At 38.2% G+C, this 19,886-nt stretch overlaps 1 protein-coding gene across 1 annotated transcript in view; it reads right to left on the bottom strand.

Moving 5' to 3' along the window:
* LOC119782568 (BMP/retinoic acid-inducible neural-specific protein 3-like) overlaps positions 1–19,886 on the bottom strand; it is a 72,724-nt gene that overhangs the window by 40,799 nt on the left and 12,039 nt on the right. The window contains exons 2-3 of the mRNA XM_038283588.1: positions 11,424–11,626; positions 2,350–2,558 (exon numbers count right to left, since the gene is read on the bottom strand). Of these exons, the coding sequence (XP_038139516.1) occupies positions 2,350–2,558; positions 11,424–11,626 (412 nt within the window). The remainder of the gene's footprint in view (positions 1–2,349; positions 2,559–11,423; positions 11,627–19,886) is intronic.

Below are 19,886 nucleotides of genomic sequence, written 5' to 3'. Positions count from 1 at the left end.
ATGTAATCATCTTTTTGCTTAGCTGTAGGTAGCATCTAATTGTTGTCGTGGAGACCTGCCCCCCACCCCACCCAGATGCCATTCTCTTCTGCTGCTCAATAACATCGAAACTTCGAAGAATTTTGATGTCCCTGCTTCCTCTGCACGAATCCTCAAAAACAAGACACCAAAACACCTCAGTGTCACATTGTTTTTCTACCCCAGAGAAACAAAAGTTCTTGGCTTACTAAAAAGATGTTTCTATAAAGTCTGATCATTTAAAATTTATGTATTTCTGGAAGTAATAAAGCTCTTTTAAGTGAACCGTGTCAGTGTTTGGTCAAAATTAAAGGAGGTCCAAAATGGACATGAACATTGTTGTTATAGAAGATACCTAGACAAGGAATTGGGATTTTTTACGTTTTTTATTGTCTTATTCCAACACCTACATTGTTTTAGAAAAAGTGTGGGAACATCAGGGTCACATGTTCTGGTCATGGGTAATATCTTCCAGACAAAGTAACCATTGATGATGCTTACCTCCTGAAAACCGTCCTGAAATTACAAACCCTCCTTTTGCAACTAACTTTACGTCCATTATGGAAAAAATGGGAGAATGGAAAAAATGACTTTAACCTTGCGACAAGAGAGGGAACGATGAAGAGTCTATATTAGTTTTAATATATTAAAGATGAAAAGGCTGCGACGTTTTCAAATGTATGCGCCAGTAAATGCTTGATTTAATTTACCACCACTTGACCTTGTTTTTTTTATGTTCCTTTTTTTCCAAAAGGTTATAAATAAAACCTCAAAAAATCCAATCATTAAAAAAGAAAGTATGAGCCAAAAAAGCAAATGTCACATTCATGTATTATAATGCCATAGTTAGATATATCAATAGTTTTGCAACCATGGATGTTGCTAAAAACTAATTACAGAATCAAAATCAAGTTTATTGCCAGGTAGGTTTGCACTTACAAGGAATTTACTTGGTGATGATGGTGCATATATATATATATATATATATATATATATATATATATATATATATATATATAAGGGGTGGAACGGTTCACAAAATCCACGGTTCGATTCGGTTCACAGTTTCGTGGTCACGGTTTTCGGTTCGGTATATGTTGATTGTTACCCCGAAATCCCATAAACATTATTGAAATTAATAAAAAAATCCCCAAAAATTAATGATTTGTAATTATTTTTAATGATCCACGAAAACCCTGGATCATTTCCGCATTTTTTCCTGCTTTGAATTTAATCATCTTGCGCATGCCCTCTACGATCTCCAAGGAACTCAGAGCGGAGCGGACGGGAGCCACAGTGGAGGCTGTAGGCTTTGCTTTGTGCAGGCGGTCTGGTGGAGTATGTGGGATTTCGGGGTTAGCATGACATGTTGGTCATGTTGCTGTTAGCATAAACAAAACGTGTTGCACAATGCTTGCACACTATTGCACTTTTATCCACAACTTTCTTTCCGCCATCATCGTAGGTCACTCTAAATGCAAAGTGGTCCAATACAGCAGACCTATAAAGTGCTGCTGGCGCGTCTTCCAACTCCTGTGCTTTCCCATTCGCCATACCCACACAATTCTCCACAACAACTGAGTTTTTTCTGCTACACCCGTCTACGCTGCTTCGCTTCTTCTTCGCAGTACCGCCACCTTCTGCTCTGGAGTGTACACGCTTCGCCTATGAGGAAAAGGAGCAGCGCATGAACCGAACGCAACACATGCGAACCGAACCGAGACAGTCGAACCGAACGGTTCGGACGGTTTTCATAAACCGTTCCATCCCTAATATATATATATATATATATATATATATATATATATATGAATACAGTATCTATAGCTATATACAATATAGAACATACATTATACTATGTACAATATATAGTATACAATCATATACTATCCCCCACTATATAAAAGTACTGAAATTTGAGATATTTTATTTTCTATTTATAAGTGATTGCTGCTGTTATCTTCATCTTCACCAAGGCATTGCTGAATTATTTTGCCATCTACAGTTGAGATTGTTGGGTTTTTAGAAAGGGCACTGGGTCAAAATGAACCCAGTCGTTTGGTATGGATGGATTTTTCCATCACCAGCAAATATCTCTGTAGTTATTGATCCGTTCTGCGGTCTTTTTTCACCGTCTTCAATAATTTATTCATTTATGGGTTTCAGGAAACAGCATCCACGTTTTATAACCGACCGCTCCCTGGTGTGAATGCTGGAGGCCAACAAACCGCCAACCAGGAGAGCAACCAGCTGCCTTTAGGCAGTAAGGATTCTGTGGTCTCATTTCCCAGCGGGCTGCTGCTGCTGCTGCCCTTTCATTCTTACACATACCCGTATAGCGCTGGATGTTATCTGGAGGTGGTGGAGCTTGCGCAGGGTGCTCTCTCTGTCCGTGAAGTAGGAAGCAGCCAGCTGGTGGAGGGCCTCCAGAGTCACTGCCCCCGTCATGTTGGAGCTCCTGCTGCTGCCTTCGGCCCCCGAGGGCGACGACTCCAGCCTGAGCTTCCTTTTGTCCACAAATATTGTCAGAGACTCCTCTCCTGGTGACAGTCGGGGAGAGTGGTTCATTAGCTCAGACGGAGCGGCACTAATCACCTTTCATTAGTATCTTTTCAGATAGAAAAGCACAGTGGTGATTAAGTGTTGTGGGGGAACTGATGGCTTGGATGATTGGAGGAAAAGACACAAACAAGGTCTCTGCATCTATTAGACTCCTCATGAATAAATAGAGGTTATTTGAGATCACTAATGAAGTTACACTAATGATCGCGATCTTCTTAATCATAATGGACAGAAAATAAAATCTGAAGAAAACAGATACGGGTCTGAAATTGGGGAGTGATTCTCTTCAACACAAAGAAGTTGCAGAGTTAAGCCCTAATTTTGAATCGATCTCAATTTTTTTGTGTTTAAAGTATGCAGCAGAATGAAAGCTTTAATGCAGGAGTTACTGTAAAGGAACATGACTTAGAGCCTACAAGGCGAGTTCTTCTATGTTTTTAACTGGCATTGAGGGAAACATACTCAAATCCATACTGCAGTATCTGCTAACCAAATCAATATTTTTAACTGTACCATATTTTCTATGATAGATCTGCCTGTGCTGACATTCATTGTGCAACATAATGATATTAGTGTATTGGGAGTTCTCACTAGGCCTAAAGTCTTATCACTATGTTTTGTGTTACTATTGTGATAACCATAAATGTGAGGATAAAAAAAACCCAAAACTTTCCATTACTTCTTTACAGTCTTTTTAGGTAAATGTGGGTTTAAAATGGGCTTCTTCATGAAATGGGTTAGAAGAAGAACTATGATTAATATTACTGAAATTAATTTGGTTTATTTATAAAAATCCCACAGCAACTGCATTTAGACAGACTCTCTACATGAGTTAATTTCCTACAGGAAGAAAAGAAAGAAAAGGAAAAATAAATAAATAATTTTGAAATTTCAGTCACTTTTCTGGAAGATTTAAATGTCATTATTTCTAATCTATCATTTAGACAGTATATTGAAATTCCTATCAAGGCGAAAAAATGATAAACGATATGAGAAATGTCTACCTCTAGTCCTCGCAACCTCTTTTGTCACGGTTCTCCCCTTTTGGGACTCTCAGTTTTTAGTTATCAGTTATTCTGTTTTGTTGATGTTTGGTTTATTTTCAATTTATTTCATCAGCCTTTAGGTACTCTCTGTTGCCCCCTTGTGCTTGTTTCTTTTCCCCTTGGCTTCCTTCTAGTTAGTTCCACTCACACCTGCTCCATATTCAGCTCATTAGTCGATCCTTTGTTCTGTTCCCCATATATACTCCACCTCTGCAGTGACTCAGTGCTGGTTCATTGTAGTTATTTTGTTATTCCCTCGTCTCTGGCTTCACATGTGAGTTTTACCTGATGCTTTCTGGATTTTCGGTTCATAGTATTTTGGTTGTCTGCCACTGTTTTTTCATTAAATCTACGAGATTCACCTCTGCTTCCTGGTCTCAGCTTTTGGGTCCTCAACCAACCTCCATACATTCTGAAACCAGGAGACCAGGAAGAGCTGAGACCTCTGCTTCCTGGTCTCAGCTCTTTGGTCCTCAACCAACCTCCATACATTCTGAAACTTTTTCAGCATCTGCTTGATGTAACCTTCTAAACTGTTTATTTCAAACTCAAATCCTCTAGAAACTTTACTCTGGGTGTGTCCCTTTTCCTAAAGACCTGAATCAAATGGCTAAACTGGCAGCAGTCATCCTCTGCAGAGTTCTTCTAACGACTTCACCAGTGTTGTGCCTGAACGCGTTCATTGAACGAAAGTTCATGAACTCGTTCATATGTTGGGCGAACGTGAACTGAACGTACTGCATTATTGCCTGATGAACGTCATTGTGAACTCGTTCATTCTGGCGTCTGTGAACGGCACGCTCTCTCAGTTCAACTCCGTTCAATAGGTTGCCAGATTTCTATAAAGCCCTCCAGGCGAAACCCCAGCTAAATCACACCGTAAACAAGCCTTAATATGTAGCGGGAAAAACACCCAATCTGGCAACACCAGCTACCAGCGTCGTAGCCTACAGCCGCGTGCGTCATCAAAACAAAATGCAGCGTGGAAGCCACAGCAGCATGGAGGCGACTTAAAACAGGTTTATGACCAGGTGGTCGGTGAGGACGATGGCAACAAGTTTGCCCGCCGGCTTTCAGTAAAAAAATCCGCACTTCAGTAACCTTAAATTCCTACCTCAGCCTGGTCCCTCAGTTTGTGTTAGTAAAATCTTCTTGAGCGGAGGTCTTCAACAGGGGATCCGCGACCCCTAGGGGGTCTACGGAGGTACTGCATGAGGGTCTGCATGGTTAGTTGATATTTTTATATTCCCCCCCTGCATTTTTTTCCCCACTAATTGAAATGTCTTTAAATACTCATTAACATGAAATCAACACACTGTAGTAAACAGATAAATGGAGGCAGAAGATGTCTTTCAGTCATCAATGCTCACATTCAGCGACACACAGGAGCTCTTTCAAGCTGGGCACCGTTTCCTTCACAACAACCAGGAATCAGAATCAGAAAAACTTTAATAATCCCAGGGAGAAATTTATTTCTTCACATTACTCCATCTGTAATAGAGTGACTATAGGACACAATTTCATACAATATATATAGTTAGGGGGTCCCCGCTCCATCTCGCCATCAGTTTGGGGGTCCTTGGTCTGGAAAACATAGAAGACCCCTGTTCTTGAGGGTTTTACTATCCATGTAACTTGTTTGTTAAACCTGCCTGGTATAATTTTCCAGGATTCCAGTATTCCTTTTTAGTATGTATTGAAATGGAATTTCAAATGGAAAAAATTATTCAAATAAAAAAAAAACATTTGCACCTTAAAGACTACTTTCCTATTTTTCTTTTAATAATTACTCATAAAAAAGACCATTCAAGCAGCACATTTTTCCTGATGTTTTTGAGAATATACTGTAGGGTGAAAGCTGCAGCTGCTACTAGTGTGAAGTGAATGGACAGCAACAAAGCGTTAAAGCAACAATGGGGAAATGCTGTCCCCTCAATGCTAATGTAAACCCTGGTTGGATAAGGATTCAAAACTGGATATGAAGATGAAATCTGACGCACAGTTTCAGAGTTACAACTGATAAAATAATTGCTGTCTGTGGTTCTACAGTAGGCTATGGTGTAATTGAGCAATATATGAAAAAAAAAAAAGAACTATGAACTAGTTCATTTTTTGTAATTGTGAACTATGAACTGAACTAGTTCATTTTAAAATGTGTGAACTGAACTTTGAACTAGTTCACGTAGAAAGAGAACTTTCCCAACACTGGACTTCACTATGGAGTCGGTTGTGTTGAAGAAAAGATGCATCTAAAAGTTGTGAGACGCAAACCTTCATTATCAAATTTATTTTATTTCTGTGGGTTTCAAAATTATCGCTCAAGAAATTATTTGCTCAAACAAAATTTTTTGCTTTTTCCTGCTGAATTCAATTTTTTAAATGAACTAAACTGTCTGCTCAGATGAATAAACATATAGATGCTTGATTATGTTACAAAATGAAGGAGCAATGGGGGGAAAAATACAACAAACCCACTGGACAAACTGACAACAGGAAAAACCAAAAACAATAGGGATGCACGATATTGGGATTTTGGCCGATATCCGATATGCCGATATTTTAAAACTCATGTAGCCGATAACCGATATCGATACCGATGTTAAAGCTGGACAAAAATAAGTAGTCATTGAAAATAGCAGTTTTGTTATCCATTTCTGACACTTTGAAAAATAATATACTCAAATATATTTTCATATGCTGATATCAAATCGATTTTTAAAAACGCGGTATTGATCTATTTTACTTTCAAAATGTCGTGAAATTTCATCGTTCTGTTACAAACTCTCGTGATATTTTGCAAATTCTCGTGAGATTTTGTTAGTAAAATAGATCGATACCGCGTCAATATATCAACATAGAAAAATATGGCAAAATTTCGTGAATTTTCGGGGGATTTCATAGCATAACGACGACATATAGCAATATTTCATTAGCAAAAGAGATTGATATGGTGTTTTTAAATGGCAATATATCAGCATATGAAGATATTGTGATATTTTAATGTATCAATTTTTTTCCCTCGTCTTTAGAAGTTTTTAAGTCTGTAAAAAAGAAGTTTTTGAGGAAGAAGAAGAAGTAGTATTTTTTTTTTTTTGGACTTTAGAAACTCAGAAGCTGATCAAATATCGGGTTAAATATCGGTGGGGTGGCCGATATTCAGTTTTAAGGCCGATACAGGCCGATACCGATAGGGGGCCGATTATATCGTGCATCCCTAAAAAACAATCTAAAAATCTCTATGTTAGATGTGTACACTTTCCACATATTTGGAAGCTCCGACATATGAATCAGAAAAAACAGGCTGGTGCTTTTAACTGTTATTACATTCCTGGAGCTCAGTTCGCTGACCAATTCCCTGGTGACCAAACCCAGAGTTTTATCCTTGATTTATTTATTTTTTATTTATTATCCCTTTTGTGTTGGATGCAGTGTATGCTGATGTAACATGCTAAATAAAGGAAGCAACACATTAAAAAGAAACAAACATGACAACTATGCATGTTTGCATTTTTGTACAGCACACTGATACATCCGGATGCCCCCCCACCACCGAATAATGCAAAACCAAGCACATATTTCTGCATTTTTCTTATTTAAGGAAAGTGGGAGAGATGCAGCTCTATACCATTTAATTAAATGATATAGAGCTTGCTCAGAACCTTTCACTAGCTAGTCTGTTTGCTTGCGGTCTTTTATGCCTTACTTCTTATCTCCTTCGGCCAAAACCTGGAAAATAGTTTGACTAAACTACTTTAAACCAGTAAAGCTCAAGGATTTTTCAGCAGCTTTTTCTCTTTTTTCTTTTCATTCTAAATGCTTTTGAGAGGACGACCAGGCGACATTAAGAGCTGCAGTACTTTTGATGGCAACACAACCAATCAGTACAAGAGCGCATTAGTGAGGTTATTGAAAAAAGTTGATTTTTTTCTTCAGCTTAATACCTTCCTAACAATGACCAGCTGCTTTGACGCCATCCAGTCAGGTTTCTAAGGGCACAGCAATAAGACTTCCCTTGTCAAGCTGTTTTATAACATTAGCATAAATGTAAGTGGCTGAACCACAGCGCTGGTCCATTGTTATTGGGCCTGAGCAAAGCATTTGACTCTATAATTAGGGAATATTACTGGAAAACTAGATTGGTCTTTCTGGTACATTAACTATCTGGTTTGAGTGTTATTTGAATTATATTGATTCCTTTCTGTCATTAGGTGATTTGGCTCTCTCTGTCTAATATCTACCTGCTCCTCCTGACTTAAAGGTATAATGGAGGATTTTCATAAATTTTTTTCACAAACCTGTACCCTCTACCGAGAGGGAGCGCTTATTAAGTGTCTGCGAGAGCATGCACAAGCTTTTTCTCAAGTTTCTCCTCATGCACGCTCTGTTTAAAAGTTGCTGTTTACATCGCTCATACAAGCTTACTTTCAAAAAGAAGATTTGCAATTTTTCCAATATGTGTATGTTAGACTTAACCTGACTCCACCAGATGGATTTGCTCCGCATATCCATGTGGAAACCTTCCGTTGAAGTAATTTTGGGAAGAAAATACTGGTTAGCTGATTGGCCTATGTTGGTGATAGACGGGCCAAATAAACCAATCAGATCAACGAAGCATATGACGTACCAGAGCGAAGACGAAGAGGAGCCAATTGATAGATCAAACTCTTGCCGAAACCAGTCGGGAGAAGAGCAAAAACATCTTTTCCTCTGAGAAAAGCCTCCAGAGCAGTGTTTTGCTCTTCTTTCAGTGAAGAAATACTCTGTAATTCTGATAAAACTTGCTCGATAGCCACGCTAACGCTAGTTTCATCGGCTGAAGCCGCCATGTTCTTTAGACTGAACTGTCGCGCTTCTCGTTGCGTCACACCTCAACCCGCCTCAAAGCCAACGCTGATTGGACGTTCGTTTGGTGAACGGCTCCAAATTTTCTATAACAGAGTCTCCAGAATGATTAGCGAGTGAAATCTTGAAAGCTCGCGAGATCAGGATGGTCTCACGAGGCTATGTCAGACTCACCACAGGTAAGTAAAAATGGGAATGAGTGCGTAGTACGGCCTTGCGTAAACATATGACCACAATGATTGACATTTAGGAGGACCACTTATTTTGATGACCCATCCGGAAAAAGAACATCCTCCACAATACCTTTAAGTTATAAAACACAGGATAACTTACCATCACTATGTAGACGACACGTAGCTATACATTAAAATGTCACCAGGGGACCATTAATCTAATCAAGCCCTTGTTAATGTTTGAGAGATCAATGCCAGGATTGGCCAATATTTTCTTTGCTTGAATAAGAACAAATAAGTAGGAGTTTTTGGACAGAATGAAAACATGTTTAAAAGTTAGCGAAGCCTAAGTTTAAACCTAGAAACCACTGATCAGGCTCAAAATCTGGGTTTTGAGCTACACAAAGCTACATATGTGTACAGAGAACTAATAATATTGCTATAGTTCGTATGCCGGCCTTGTGTTGGCGCTGTGACACTGACACAAAAAAACAAAAAAACACCCATCTCACTGACCGCAAAAAAAAATAAAATAAAGAAATAATTGGGAATTTGCAGACAGCTCATGAGAGGTAAACACAGAAACATGACAGTAAAGAGGTCCATGGGGGTTACAGAAGGTGTTGGAGCTCCAATATGATCGTTTAAAAAAGGGGTGCTGCTCCCATGCACACACTAAAAAATATAATATACATTATCTAAATTTTAGTTTTTGTTTTTTATTCTGGGATCCGGTTTCACACACTGTGGTTAAAGCTCTTGAAAAATGCTAGATCCTTTTAGACGAAGAGCTTAAACCACCGATTATGTCTTGGGTGTTGATGAGGCTTCAGTACAGAACCTTCTGAGACACATTAAAACAATAGCTTTCTAACACCTGGAGAACATCTTCAGGATTAAAAGACTAATGTTTTTCTCCACGCCCTAAAAACAGCAATATTCAAAAGGCTTGAAAAAAAAAAACCTCCTTAGACAAGCTGATACTGCAAAACTAGGGAGTTCCATATTATCAGTAAGATTATTGATTTAACTTGTTTTTTAGCAGTTAAACACCTTCACAACAATGACTTGTCTTCGATATCCTCTAGTAAAGCTTTCATGCTCACCACAGTACAGAAACTGCCTATGTCAAGGCATTGAGATGGCATCTGTTTATATGCAGGCTGTGGAAGAACCACAGTGCTGTTTTATTATTATTGGACATTAGTGCAACATTACACACTCTTCTATTAGAGAATTTGGAAAACTGCTTTGGCCTTTCTAGTAGTACAGCACTCGACTTTTTGAAATCCTACTTCAATGACAGGAACTTTTTTGTTTTAGGAGGTAACTGTACATCAAAGTCCAGAAAAATTACATGTGGGGTTCCCCAAAGATAAATTTTGGAGTATCTGCCGTTTAATATTTACCGGCTGACCCTAGATCAGTAGGGCTTGATGAATGGAATGCAAAACAGGGCATGAATGAGCCAAAATTGATCGGGTTAAAAACCTGGGCGTAGAAGTGGACTCAGACTTGAACTTTCAGACGTAAAAAACACAATTACAAAGTTGGCCTTCTGTCATTTGAAGAACATCTCCAGGACAAACGCACTAGCGTCTTATCTAGATCTAAAAAAAAAAAAAAATCTATGGTTTTATCTTTAGTAGAATTGATTCCTGTATAGGTGTCTTCAAAGGTCAGAATTCCAGACTGCTGATGCTGCATGTGTCCTCACTAAAACTGAGAAACTGGAGCACATCAGCTCAGTTTTAAAGTCCCCAGACTGCCTACCTGTATATCAAAGAATAGACTATAGAATACTTCAGTTAGCTAATAAATAAATACATGGATCAAACACCCAGACCACTCAATACTCTGGCTAATAAACCATCAGAGCAGTATTTAATCTTTAGGATTCACTTAACTGAAACAAACTCCCAGAAACTGCAAAAATCCTGAGCTCTTTAAAAAAAAATGTTATAGTTTTCATTGGATTTTCTATTTAAACTAATAACTTTAGTCCAACTCTTCAATATTTCCATTATTATAGCACTGCAATGTACTTTGTGTTTTATTTTCATAAGCTAATTCAAATGTCTTATTGCTGAAATGTGCCTAACCCCTTGCTCACACTGGCTCCGGTGCGGTTACCGAGCCGACGGAGACCGCAACTCCCGCACACCCCCTCTCACACCGCCCTTTTGACTACGGTGCGGTGCGGCTCTGCGGCTCCGGCAACAGGTCCGGAGATTTAACTCGTGAGAACAGAAGTTCAATTGAGTTCACGTAACTTCACGCGATAAGATAGAAAGATAGAAATAGAAAGGAAGAGCCATGCTATGCGTAAAAAAATTATTCAGATTTGAGGTCAGAGGGAATTATATAAAAATGTTTTTTAAAAGGTCAGATTTCCAAACATCATAATTATTATCCTTTTTAGTCCTATTAGTGATAATATAATTTTTTTGTGAAATAAGACCGTAATTAACAAAAACAACAACAACAAAAATCACCATAAGAAAATGTGTTAAGTTATGCTGGTTTAAGTGCAGATTAAAAAACTCCAATATGTCTTTTGTTTTTAACTGTTTTCTCTAATGTATGTGTTGTATGCTAAACAAAGTGTTTGGGTGTCTTTGTGAGCCGAAAAAAAGAAAAAAAGAAATGCATTATGTGATTTGTTGCTTGGCAGGCAGCAGACGGTGAAAATCAGCACCACATATGCTTGAGAAACAAAACAAAATCACATTAGAAGCCTTGGGAATCAGGCCTGCTTTGAAGCACAGGCTGTTCTCAGTACCTCCCAGGGTGGCGGAGAGAAGGAGGTGGGTCCCGTATTTCTTGATTAGACTCTCTGTAATCATCTGGAGAGTCGGGCGCCTCCCCAGCTGGCGGATGGCGTGCATGAAGTCTGGGTCAAGGGGCCAAGCTAGACCTCCACTGCCACCAAAACTGTCTCGCTTTTCCACCGCCAGGCTATTGACCTTCCATCGACCAAACTCCCTGGGAACACACACAATTGAGATGTATTGTATTTAGCTGTACTTTATCATAGTATTGCATTGCTACACAGAGTAGTTTATTGGGATTTTACATAATAGACCAACTAGGCATTGTGCACAGGTGAAAAAAATAGAGGCATTCATACAGATTTGTCTAAATCAAAAGGTTAGCTTCAAGGGTACTGTATGACCGTTCTGCAAGGAAGAACATATATCGTTCTTAATGTAGTATTAAACCACAAAATCCCCTGACAGAAATCTGATTCAGCTCCTGCCACCATTTTCAGTTACACCTGCTGGAAAGAAATGAAGTCGCTCATATAGGCTGAGGAAACTACTGAAATTCCAGCAAAGATTAAAACACACAGGCACACGGGGGTGCAGGCTGAGCTGACACCAAAACTCCATCAAGTTCCACTGAACTGCAAAGAAAAATGAACAAAAAGGTAGCTGCTTTACTATCCACTGTAAGCTGCATTAGCCTAGGAGGAACTCTGAGCTTTTAAAAAATGTGTTTCATATGAATGTCAAGAGGCTCCCAAAGGAGGAAAAAAAACCCTAAAGAATTCTTCAGTGTTTGTTTTCGGTCTTTTATCCTTTCAAATCAGTGTTAATATCAGAGAATATGACTCTGAGAAACAAAAAAAAAAAAAAAACGTGCTTTGAAATTCTGATTTTATTTAGAAGAAAGAAAGAAAGGCTGGACCTGTCTTGAAAAGTTATGGTCCAGTATTAATTGTTTTAAAAGCTACAGTCAGGCCTGACTAGTGCCAGACTTTTAATATCAAGAAGTAATTTAAACAGAACCTGTCCAGCAATAAATCCCTAGAAGAAATACATCAAGAGAAACCCAAGAAACAGTAAAAAAAAAAAAAAGGCAAGGCAAGGCAGGGTAAGTTTATTTACATGGCCCGTTTTATTAGAGAGATAATTCAATGTGCTGAACATGAGAAATAAAAGAAGTAGAAAAAGGTAGACACCAGTGGCATAAAGACAACACAACAATTATAGATAGTAGGCAAGGCAAGGCAAGGGCAAGGCAAATTTATTTGTATAGCACAATTCAGTACAAAGACAATGCAAAGTGCTTTACATGATTGAAATACAGGAAGATAAAACAGAATCAAAGCAAGTAGGAAAATAAATAAAATAAAAAATGCAGAAACAAAAAAAACAGTTGGAATAAAGAAAATATGTTTTAGTTGAACTGTTTAACTAGAACAGTGGAAGGCAATCCTAAACAAATGTGTTTTTAGTCTTGATTTAAAGGAACTCAGGCTTTCCGCACTTTTAAAGTTTTCTGGAAGTTTGTTCCAGATAAGTGGAGCATAGGAACTAAATGCTGCTTCTCCATGTTTAGTTCTGGTTCTAGGTATGCAGAGCAGGCAGGAGCCAGAAGACCTGAGTGGTCTGGAGGGTTGATACACTGATAGCAAGTCTGTGATGTATTTAGGTGCTAAGCCATTCAGAGATTTATAGACTAACAGAAGTATTTTAAAGTCTATTCTCTGAGATACAGGGAGTAAAGGGGAATAGTTAAAATAAGATGATTAAAGGATCAACAAAAATTTAAGGACTAAAAACTTTGAATTTTGATCTGATAAAAGCTGTGTTACACAGTAATGGGTACTGTGTAAGCTGTCTTTCTCTGACAGCTTAGGACAAGACTGCTTGGAGTGAAGATTGTTCTCTTAGCTTTTTCTGTTGTATTTAGAAAAGTTATTGTTTTCCTTGTTTTCACTCGGGCAAACTTGCTTTCTAGAGGGATTCCATTATTTCTAACTAGCTTACTTCTATCAGTTGTAGCGACATTTGTCTGCTGAGGTCTACCTTTTCCAAGAGGAAATGAGGCCCTTTTTCTGTAATTCTTGATTCTCGATTCTTTGGTCTTGCTTCCAAAACATCTAGGGTGGATTAAACGAGGCAACTGGTTTACTAAAGCCGGGCCTATTTTCAATCGGTGCACGAAGCTAAAGCTCACACTGTAAAACGAAATCGCAAGGTTTAAAAGATAGCTCACGATGTACAGTATGTTCTCACACTGTGCGACATGACGCTCTGATGCATTCTACCTGCTCACACTGTACATATAAAAACTATGTTGGACTCAGCTCTGCAGTGTGATGGCGCAGGTCGGACTCGTCTATCCGGAAGCCAAACGCGTAGAAGAGGAATATGAAGCTCACTAAAGTGAAATGCGCTGCCTTGGCAATTTGTGTGCTGAAAGCCCTAAAAACAAAAGGCGATCCTTTGGATCATTATACAGGTTTTCATGGGTCAGACTAGCATATATAGGCCAGTTCCTAGAACAGTGTGTTAGCTGTTTGACCCACAGGATTGCTGCCCCTTGGTTGAACACTGTATAAAAGAAGAATTTAAAAGTCCAACAAACCAGATTAATTTAAATTATGTTTTTGTGTTTTATTTTTATCTGCTCCTACATCCTCACTCCAGATGGGAAGGCGATTAATATGCAGTACAGGCTGGGATGCATGTTACAATGATGTGTAACTTACGTATTTATGCAGTCAGCAAATACTTTGACACATTATTTGGCGTCTCTTTCATGCCGCCACCGTGATCACAGATTCATAATCTTTTCCAGCTGGATTGAGTTAGCTAGTTATTAACCAGCTTTGTGTTACCTCTGATCCTGATTGCAGTTATTGTGGATCTGTTAAACTGGATGGGCTTTAAGAAATCCAGCTAGGTTGAGTTTGCTTCATGGTACGATTCTCTGGATAAGAAAGAGTTGAAACGATTAATTTCCATTAATAACATAATAATTGGCTGGAACATTAACTTTAAAAGAGTTAGTAGTTATTGCAGAATGTAAAGGTAATGTGAATACTCATTTTTTATTATTTAAAATGCTGATAAGATTGGATAACTTTTTTATTCTTACTTTAAACATCACTGTGAGTTTAATTACCAAATATAAAAAAGTTTTTTGAATTAACTTATTCATAAAATGGACTAAATACCTTGTCAATGTTTGTGGTGGGACAAGTAAAGACAACATATTCCTATAGATATTATTATCATGTTCAAAATTATGCTTTAAAATATAAAATTGATACATATTAACAGGCTAGAAGTGGCTTCATAATAGTAATACTGATAATTATGAAAATTTGTAGCTGCAGCATATAAAGGAAAATGAGTTAATATGCAGATAAAATGCACTATATACACATTACATACATAGCATACAATAAAAAATATATTCAAGACATTTACATAAAAAAAAAACATTTTCTGACAAGAAAGATTTTTGCTCATTTTAAGGTATTCCACAGTCTGTGCAGTCCTCAAATTTGGAGGCAAAGTATTCCACAGCAGAGGAGCAGCAGAGGACAAAGGCTCTTTCTCTTTATTGCAACAGCAACTCCAGGGAATATAAAGGAGGCTGGTATTGGAGGAAGTGAGAGAGGGTGAGGGACAGTGGGAGGTTAAAAGTTCCTTTAAATAAGTTGGTGTATTACCATGAAGGCAGAGGAAAGTGAGCAGAGCAATTCTGTAGCTGATCACAGTAGGAACTGGGAGCGAGTGTAGAGAATAACGAACGGGGGTGATACAGTCATGTTAACTCACTCTCATCAGGATCCTGGCAGCAAAGGTTTTTACATAGCGTAATCACTGTATGTTCTTGCCAGGGATCCCAATAAGAATTGCAATAGTGAAGTCTGGAGTAAACAAAGGCATGGACAATCTTCTGTGCAAGTTTTGCAAAATTTCAAAGCTGAAAAATTATAGATGTGCTTGAAGCACATCTGCACATCTAAAGCTTAGACTTTTGAAGTAGAGATGTGGAACAAAAATAACACCAAGATTGGAGAAAGTATTCTAGCTAAGGCAAGTTATACTAAGCTGTTTCTCTTGTTGAACCAAATGTAGAGTATAAAACCGAATCACTAATTTTGAACTGTTCAGATAGAGAACATTTTGCTGCATCCAAGTCATATTTTCTTAGAACCGTGCAGCTCTAGATTGGTTAGCTGTTTCAATGAATAAATTAAAATGTCAATTGAGCAGTGCATTTTATATTTACTCAAATTAACCTTGTCTGTTAGATGTTAATTAGCTTAGAATGCATAGATCAAATTAAATTTACTTGAAAGCAGTTTTTTTATGTCAACCTCATCAAAATTAAACTCATTTAAAGTATGCTAAATGTACTCTAAAAAGTATTTTAAAAAACAAGATCAATGGTGGGGCTGCAACAAACGATTATTTTGCTAATTTTCTGATAATCAAATAGCTTGAAGAAGATTATGTAGAGAATTAAACGAGGCGAAACTTTCTACTTGAGGAGTTCTAGATAGAACATATTTATGGACCAATAAATTTTTTTTTAATCTTAAATGCAAAATGTTTATATTTTGTTTTTGCAATTTTGTTCTAAATACTGCTGTAAGTGGGTTGTTCTGTCAGCTCAAGGCATGATTTAGAGTCCTATACTATGGTTAATGATTAATTGATTACTAAATTAGTTGACAATTATTTCAATAATCAATTAATTGTGATTAATCAGACAACTTGTTTTAGCCCTAATCAATAGTATTCTTTATAAAGAAGTGCTAGATGTTAGTATTGTATTCCAGCTACAAAATGGGGTAGTGTCACGACTAGGGGTGTAAATAATAGTCGTTTTGTATCGATGCATCGATCCAACAGCCGACGATCCGATGCATCGACACGTCCGCAGGGGAATCGATTCATGTTTTTTTTCCCTCCGGTCTATTTTTATCCATTTGCTCCTGGGCGTAATTCTCCCTTCCGTGCTGCGGTGGCGCTAAACCTATTTTGCCCTCCTACCTCGCTTCCTGGTTATCCTCCTGCAGCAGTGTGTTGCAGTGAGCTTGACACAGACATTTTTAAATTATGCTCAATATTGAAGCGCGGTCTGTTCTACACCCTGTGGGTCTAGATACGGCCGAGGCGGTGAGGAAGTGGGGGAGAGTTTAGTCCGACGACGGAGGGACATGAGGACCAAAAAGAGCGGAGATCCGGGTGGAAAAAGGGTCCCAGCGTTCTCGCGCACCTCGCTCTTCTAGCGGGTCAAACTTCACGAGTTGTTTTCCGCAATTTCGGTCATAAAAACAAAACAAGCCGGCCTCCTGTCTGCGGCACTGTTGGCGGTCAGCTACAATTTGGGAGAGGAGCAGCGGAGCGTCTCTCAAGGGGACGGGGACGTCTGGAGCCAAGGTATTGAATTGCACTTATTGCACTGATTATGTGCAGTATTTTTGCTGTATTTTTTGATACAACTTTTCTACTTCTGTTATTTGCTGTTATTTCAAAAAAAAAAAATGCATAACGATATTACAGCTTTCATTGATTTATTTCAAACTTGAAACTTTGTGTAGCCTGTAAGGTGTAAAAAAAAAAAAAAATTTACCGATTAATCGAATCGAATCGTATTGTGGTGTATTCTTGAGTAAAATAATCGAATTGTTGGGTCAGGAGATCGATACTGAATCGAATCGCCATGATGGATGTGATTTACACCCCTAGTCACGACTCAGAACAGAGGATCCAGTATTCAGCCAAGGATTACTCAAACAGAGTTTATTAAAATGAACAGGCTGTGGGTCTGCAGTAGAAGCGTCTAGGGCGTCAGGGGCAGGAAACTCTGCAGAGAGGAAACACAGGTTAGTGACCACAATAATCTGACGGAGGATGATAATGAACACGTGATTCACTAACCTGGTTTAGAGTACAGTCCGTGCCCAGAGGATGAGGTTGATACCAGCGGGTCCTCTGACAAGTCGCAGCGGTTACCTCACAGAGAGATCGAGAACTCTCACCAAAGGCACAAGAATAACTTGGTGCTGATGACTGGGAGCAAGCAGTTTAAATGGAAGCTGGAAAAGGTGGCTATGATGAGTGGTAATGGGAAATTGGGCGGAGCTAGGCAGAAGAATGAAATGAGTAACCAAGCCAGTTATCAGCGGCAAGATCATATCAGGTAGCAATGCACTTTTTTTTAAGAACGATGCCAATTCTGATTATGTTGACATCAGTCTAACAATCCCGATAAGTGCTCCTGATTTTTTTTTAAACTTTGTACATTATTAAAATGAATTATTATTAAAGTCATACGATTTTCCATTTCAACAATAAAAGATTTGTTAACAAATCAAGCAAATCATTAAAAATAGCAAATGAATAGAGCGGCAATGAATACACCTTACATGATCTCAAGGGATGGCTGCTGAATGCCCTGATGAATCAGCGAACAAATGTTCTCATAGGTCGATACCAATACAGGAGGGAATATTGCTATTGTCAGCTGGTCTGTGTGTCAGTCTCTCTCTGATACAAGCCCTGCAAAAAATAGTGAGGGGGGCATTAAAGATGAGCCAAATACCTCAAACTGTAGCACTCAACTCCTTTTCCTTCACCTTTTTGGGGTCAACATTAAGAACCCTATCGAGGGAAGGAAATTAGCCAAAAAAGCACCAACTGGACAGGGTTATTATTTCTATGCTTAAGAGCTTATGATGAGTCACTGGTTAGTGAATGCAGTTGATTTACGTTCATGTTTTTAAAGAGGTTTCGTTATTTTCCTCCTAAAGAAGGCTCAATATACTGGCTGGCTAATATGAGCCTTTTTGGAAGGATTTTTACAGAGCCATCTCCAGGGCAAGGCCATTTGTAAGACAGGCTGATAAACACGAGAGCTTGAGAAAAAAAAAACACCACAGATATGTAGAGAGAATTGGAACGTCTCCATCATCAGATCTCATGAGTCCCTGAAGGAGAACAAAACTGCTGCTTCAGCCAAATCTGCGTAACGTACCAGAGCACAGATGTTTCATGCCCAAAGAAAATGGAAAATTTAAAACCATATCAGCCAAAGTTAATATAAAACAACCAGTGTGGGACACTAAGCATCAGCTCAGCCAATTTCTAAATGCTGGCATCAGAACCCAGCCTCATGCCTTAGTGTTCTGCTTGTTTTGAATGGTAGCCAATATCCAGTTTTTAAAAGACGATAGATACAACAGTGCAGAAGCACCGACCTTCTTAAATACAGTTAAATATAGTATTTTGCTGTACTTAAAGCCAACGGTTAAGCTCTGCTACTCTAACAAGGAGGATTAGTAGAACCTCTGTATTGCAGGTGACGCTTTTGCTAGGCATGAATACCTCATTTAAATCCTTTAAAAGGAAATAAGCTTTAATTTGTACAAAAATGGAACAATAGCTGCAGCGCTTTAAATACCCTCCATTTTCAAGTTTTTAAATGTCATGTTTTGTCTTCTAATGTCTTTGTGAGATACTTGGACAACTCTAGTGTAAAAAAAAAAAAAGAAACAATTCAAAATTATAAGTCATAAATAAGCAGCCAAATTAAGAGCTTTTCTATAGGCTAATAGCAGCTGCCGTGTAGTTAATTTGAAATCTTTTGTTGTTGGACAAGCTGAACGCTACGGGGTGGCTGGCATCCAGATGATAAACTACTCTACAAATATTATAAATGCTGTGTGTTGACATGTTTTATGTAACTTTGATTAAACTGGAAAAGTCTTCTTTTGTTTATTCTTTAACTTTCACAATGGCTCTGTTCGAAATCCTGGGCTGCATCCTCCAAGGACGCGGTCTACCTAGACTGGATCCTTCAAAGTCCTTGAAAATAAGGAGACCAGAAGAGTTCTGGCTGTAAATTCGAACAGGTCTACCCTTAGGCGGGTTTTACCGCCGTATGCTATGTTGCTTAGCAACCGCGAAAGTTGACACAAAAAGCAGGAAAAGAATGAAAACCGAAGTTTTCAAAACTGTTTGTTTATTTATTTATTTTTTTATTGTAAAGTGAACAAAGACTACCAAGAATCCAGAGTGGAATAAAGGTTCCAACCACCGGGAGCAGGAACAAATCAAATCAAATGTAATGATAGAAACCTTAGTCAGTTAAATAACCTGCTGCTGTCATTCTGCACATCTCTGATGTTGCTGCTATTTTCAAATATCCATTACTGTAAAAATGTCCATAGCTGCATATTTGTTATTTATTCTCCAGTTTTATATTGTTAAAGCACTTTACAGAACTTTTAAGGTCCACATTTGTGTGACAATTTTCAATAATCTTTCTGCTGTTGTAAATTTGCCCATTGTGGGACAATAAAGGGATTTTCTATTCTATTCTATAAAAGGGGTAGAAAGATATAAGTAAATCTAAACAATGTATGTGTAAAAAATATATCTGCAAAATCTCTAATATTCAACAACAAAAAATACGTAGTTAAGCATATTGT

This window comes from Cyprinodon tularosa, unplaced genomic scaffold, assembly GCF_016077235.1.
Source record: "Cyprinodon tularosa strain WSP-4 unplaced genomic scaffold, ASM1607723v1 ctg195, whole genome shotgun sequence".
NCBI classification, from domain to species: Eukaryota; Metazoa; Chordata; class Actinopteri; order Cyprinodontiformes; family Cyprinodontidae; genus Cyprinodon; species Cyprinodon tularosa.
This window is presented reverse-complemented; position numbering and strand designations above follow the sequence as displayed.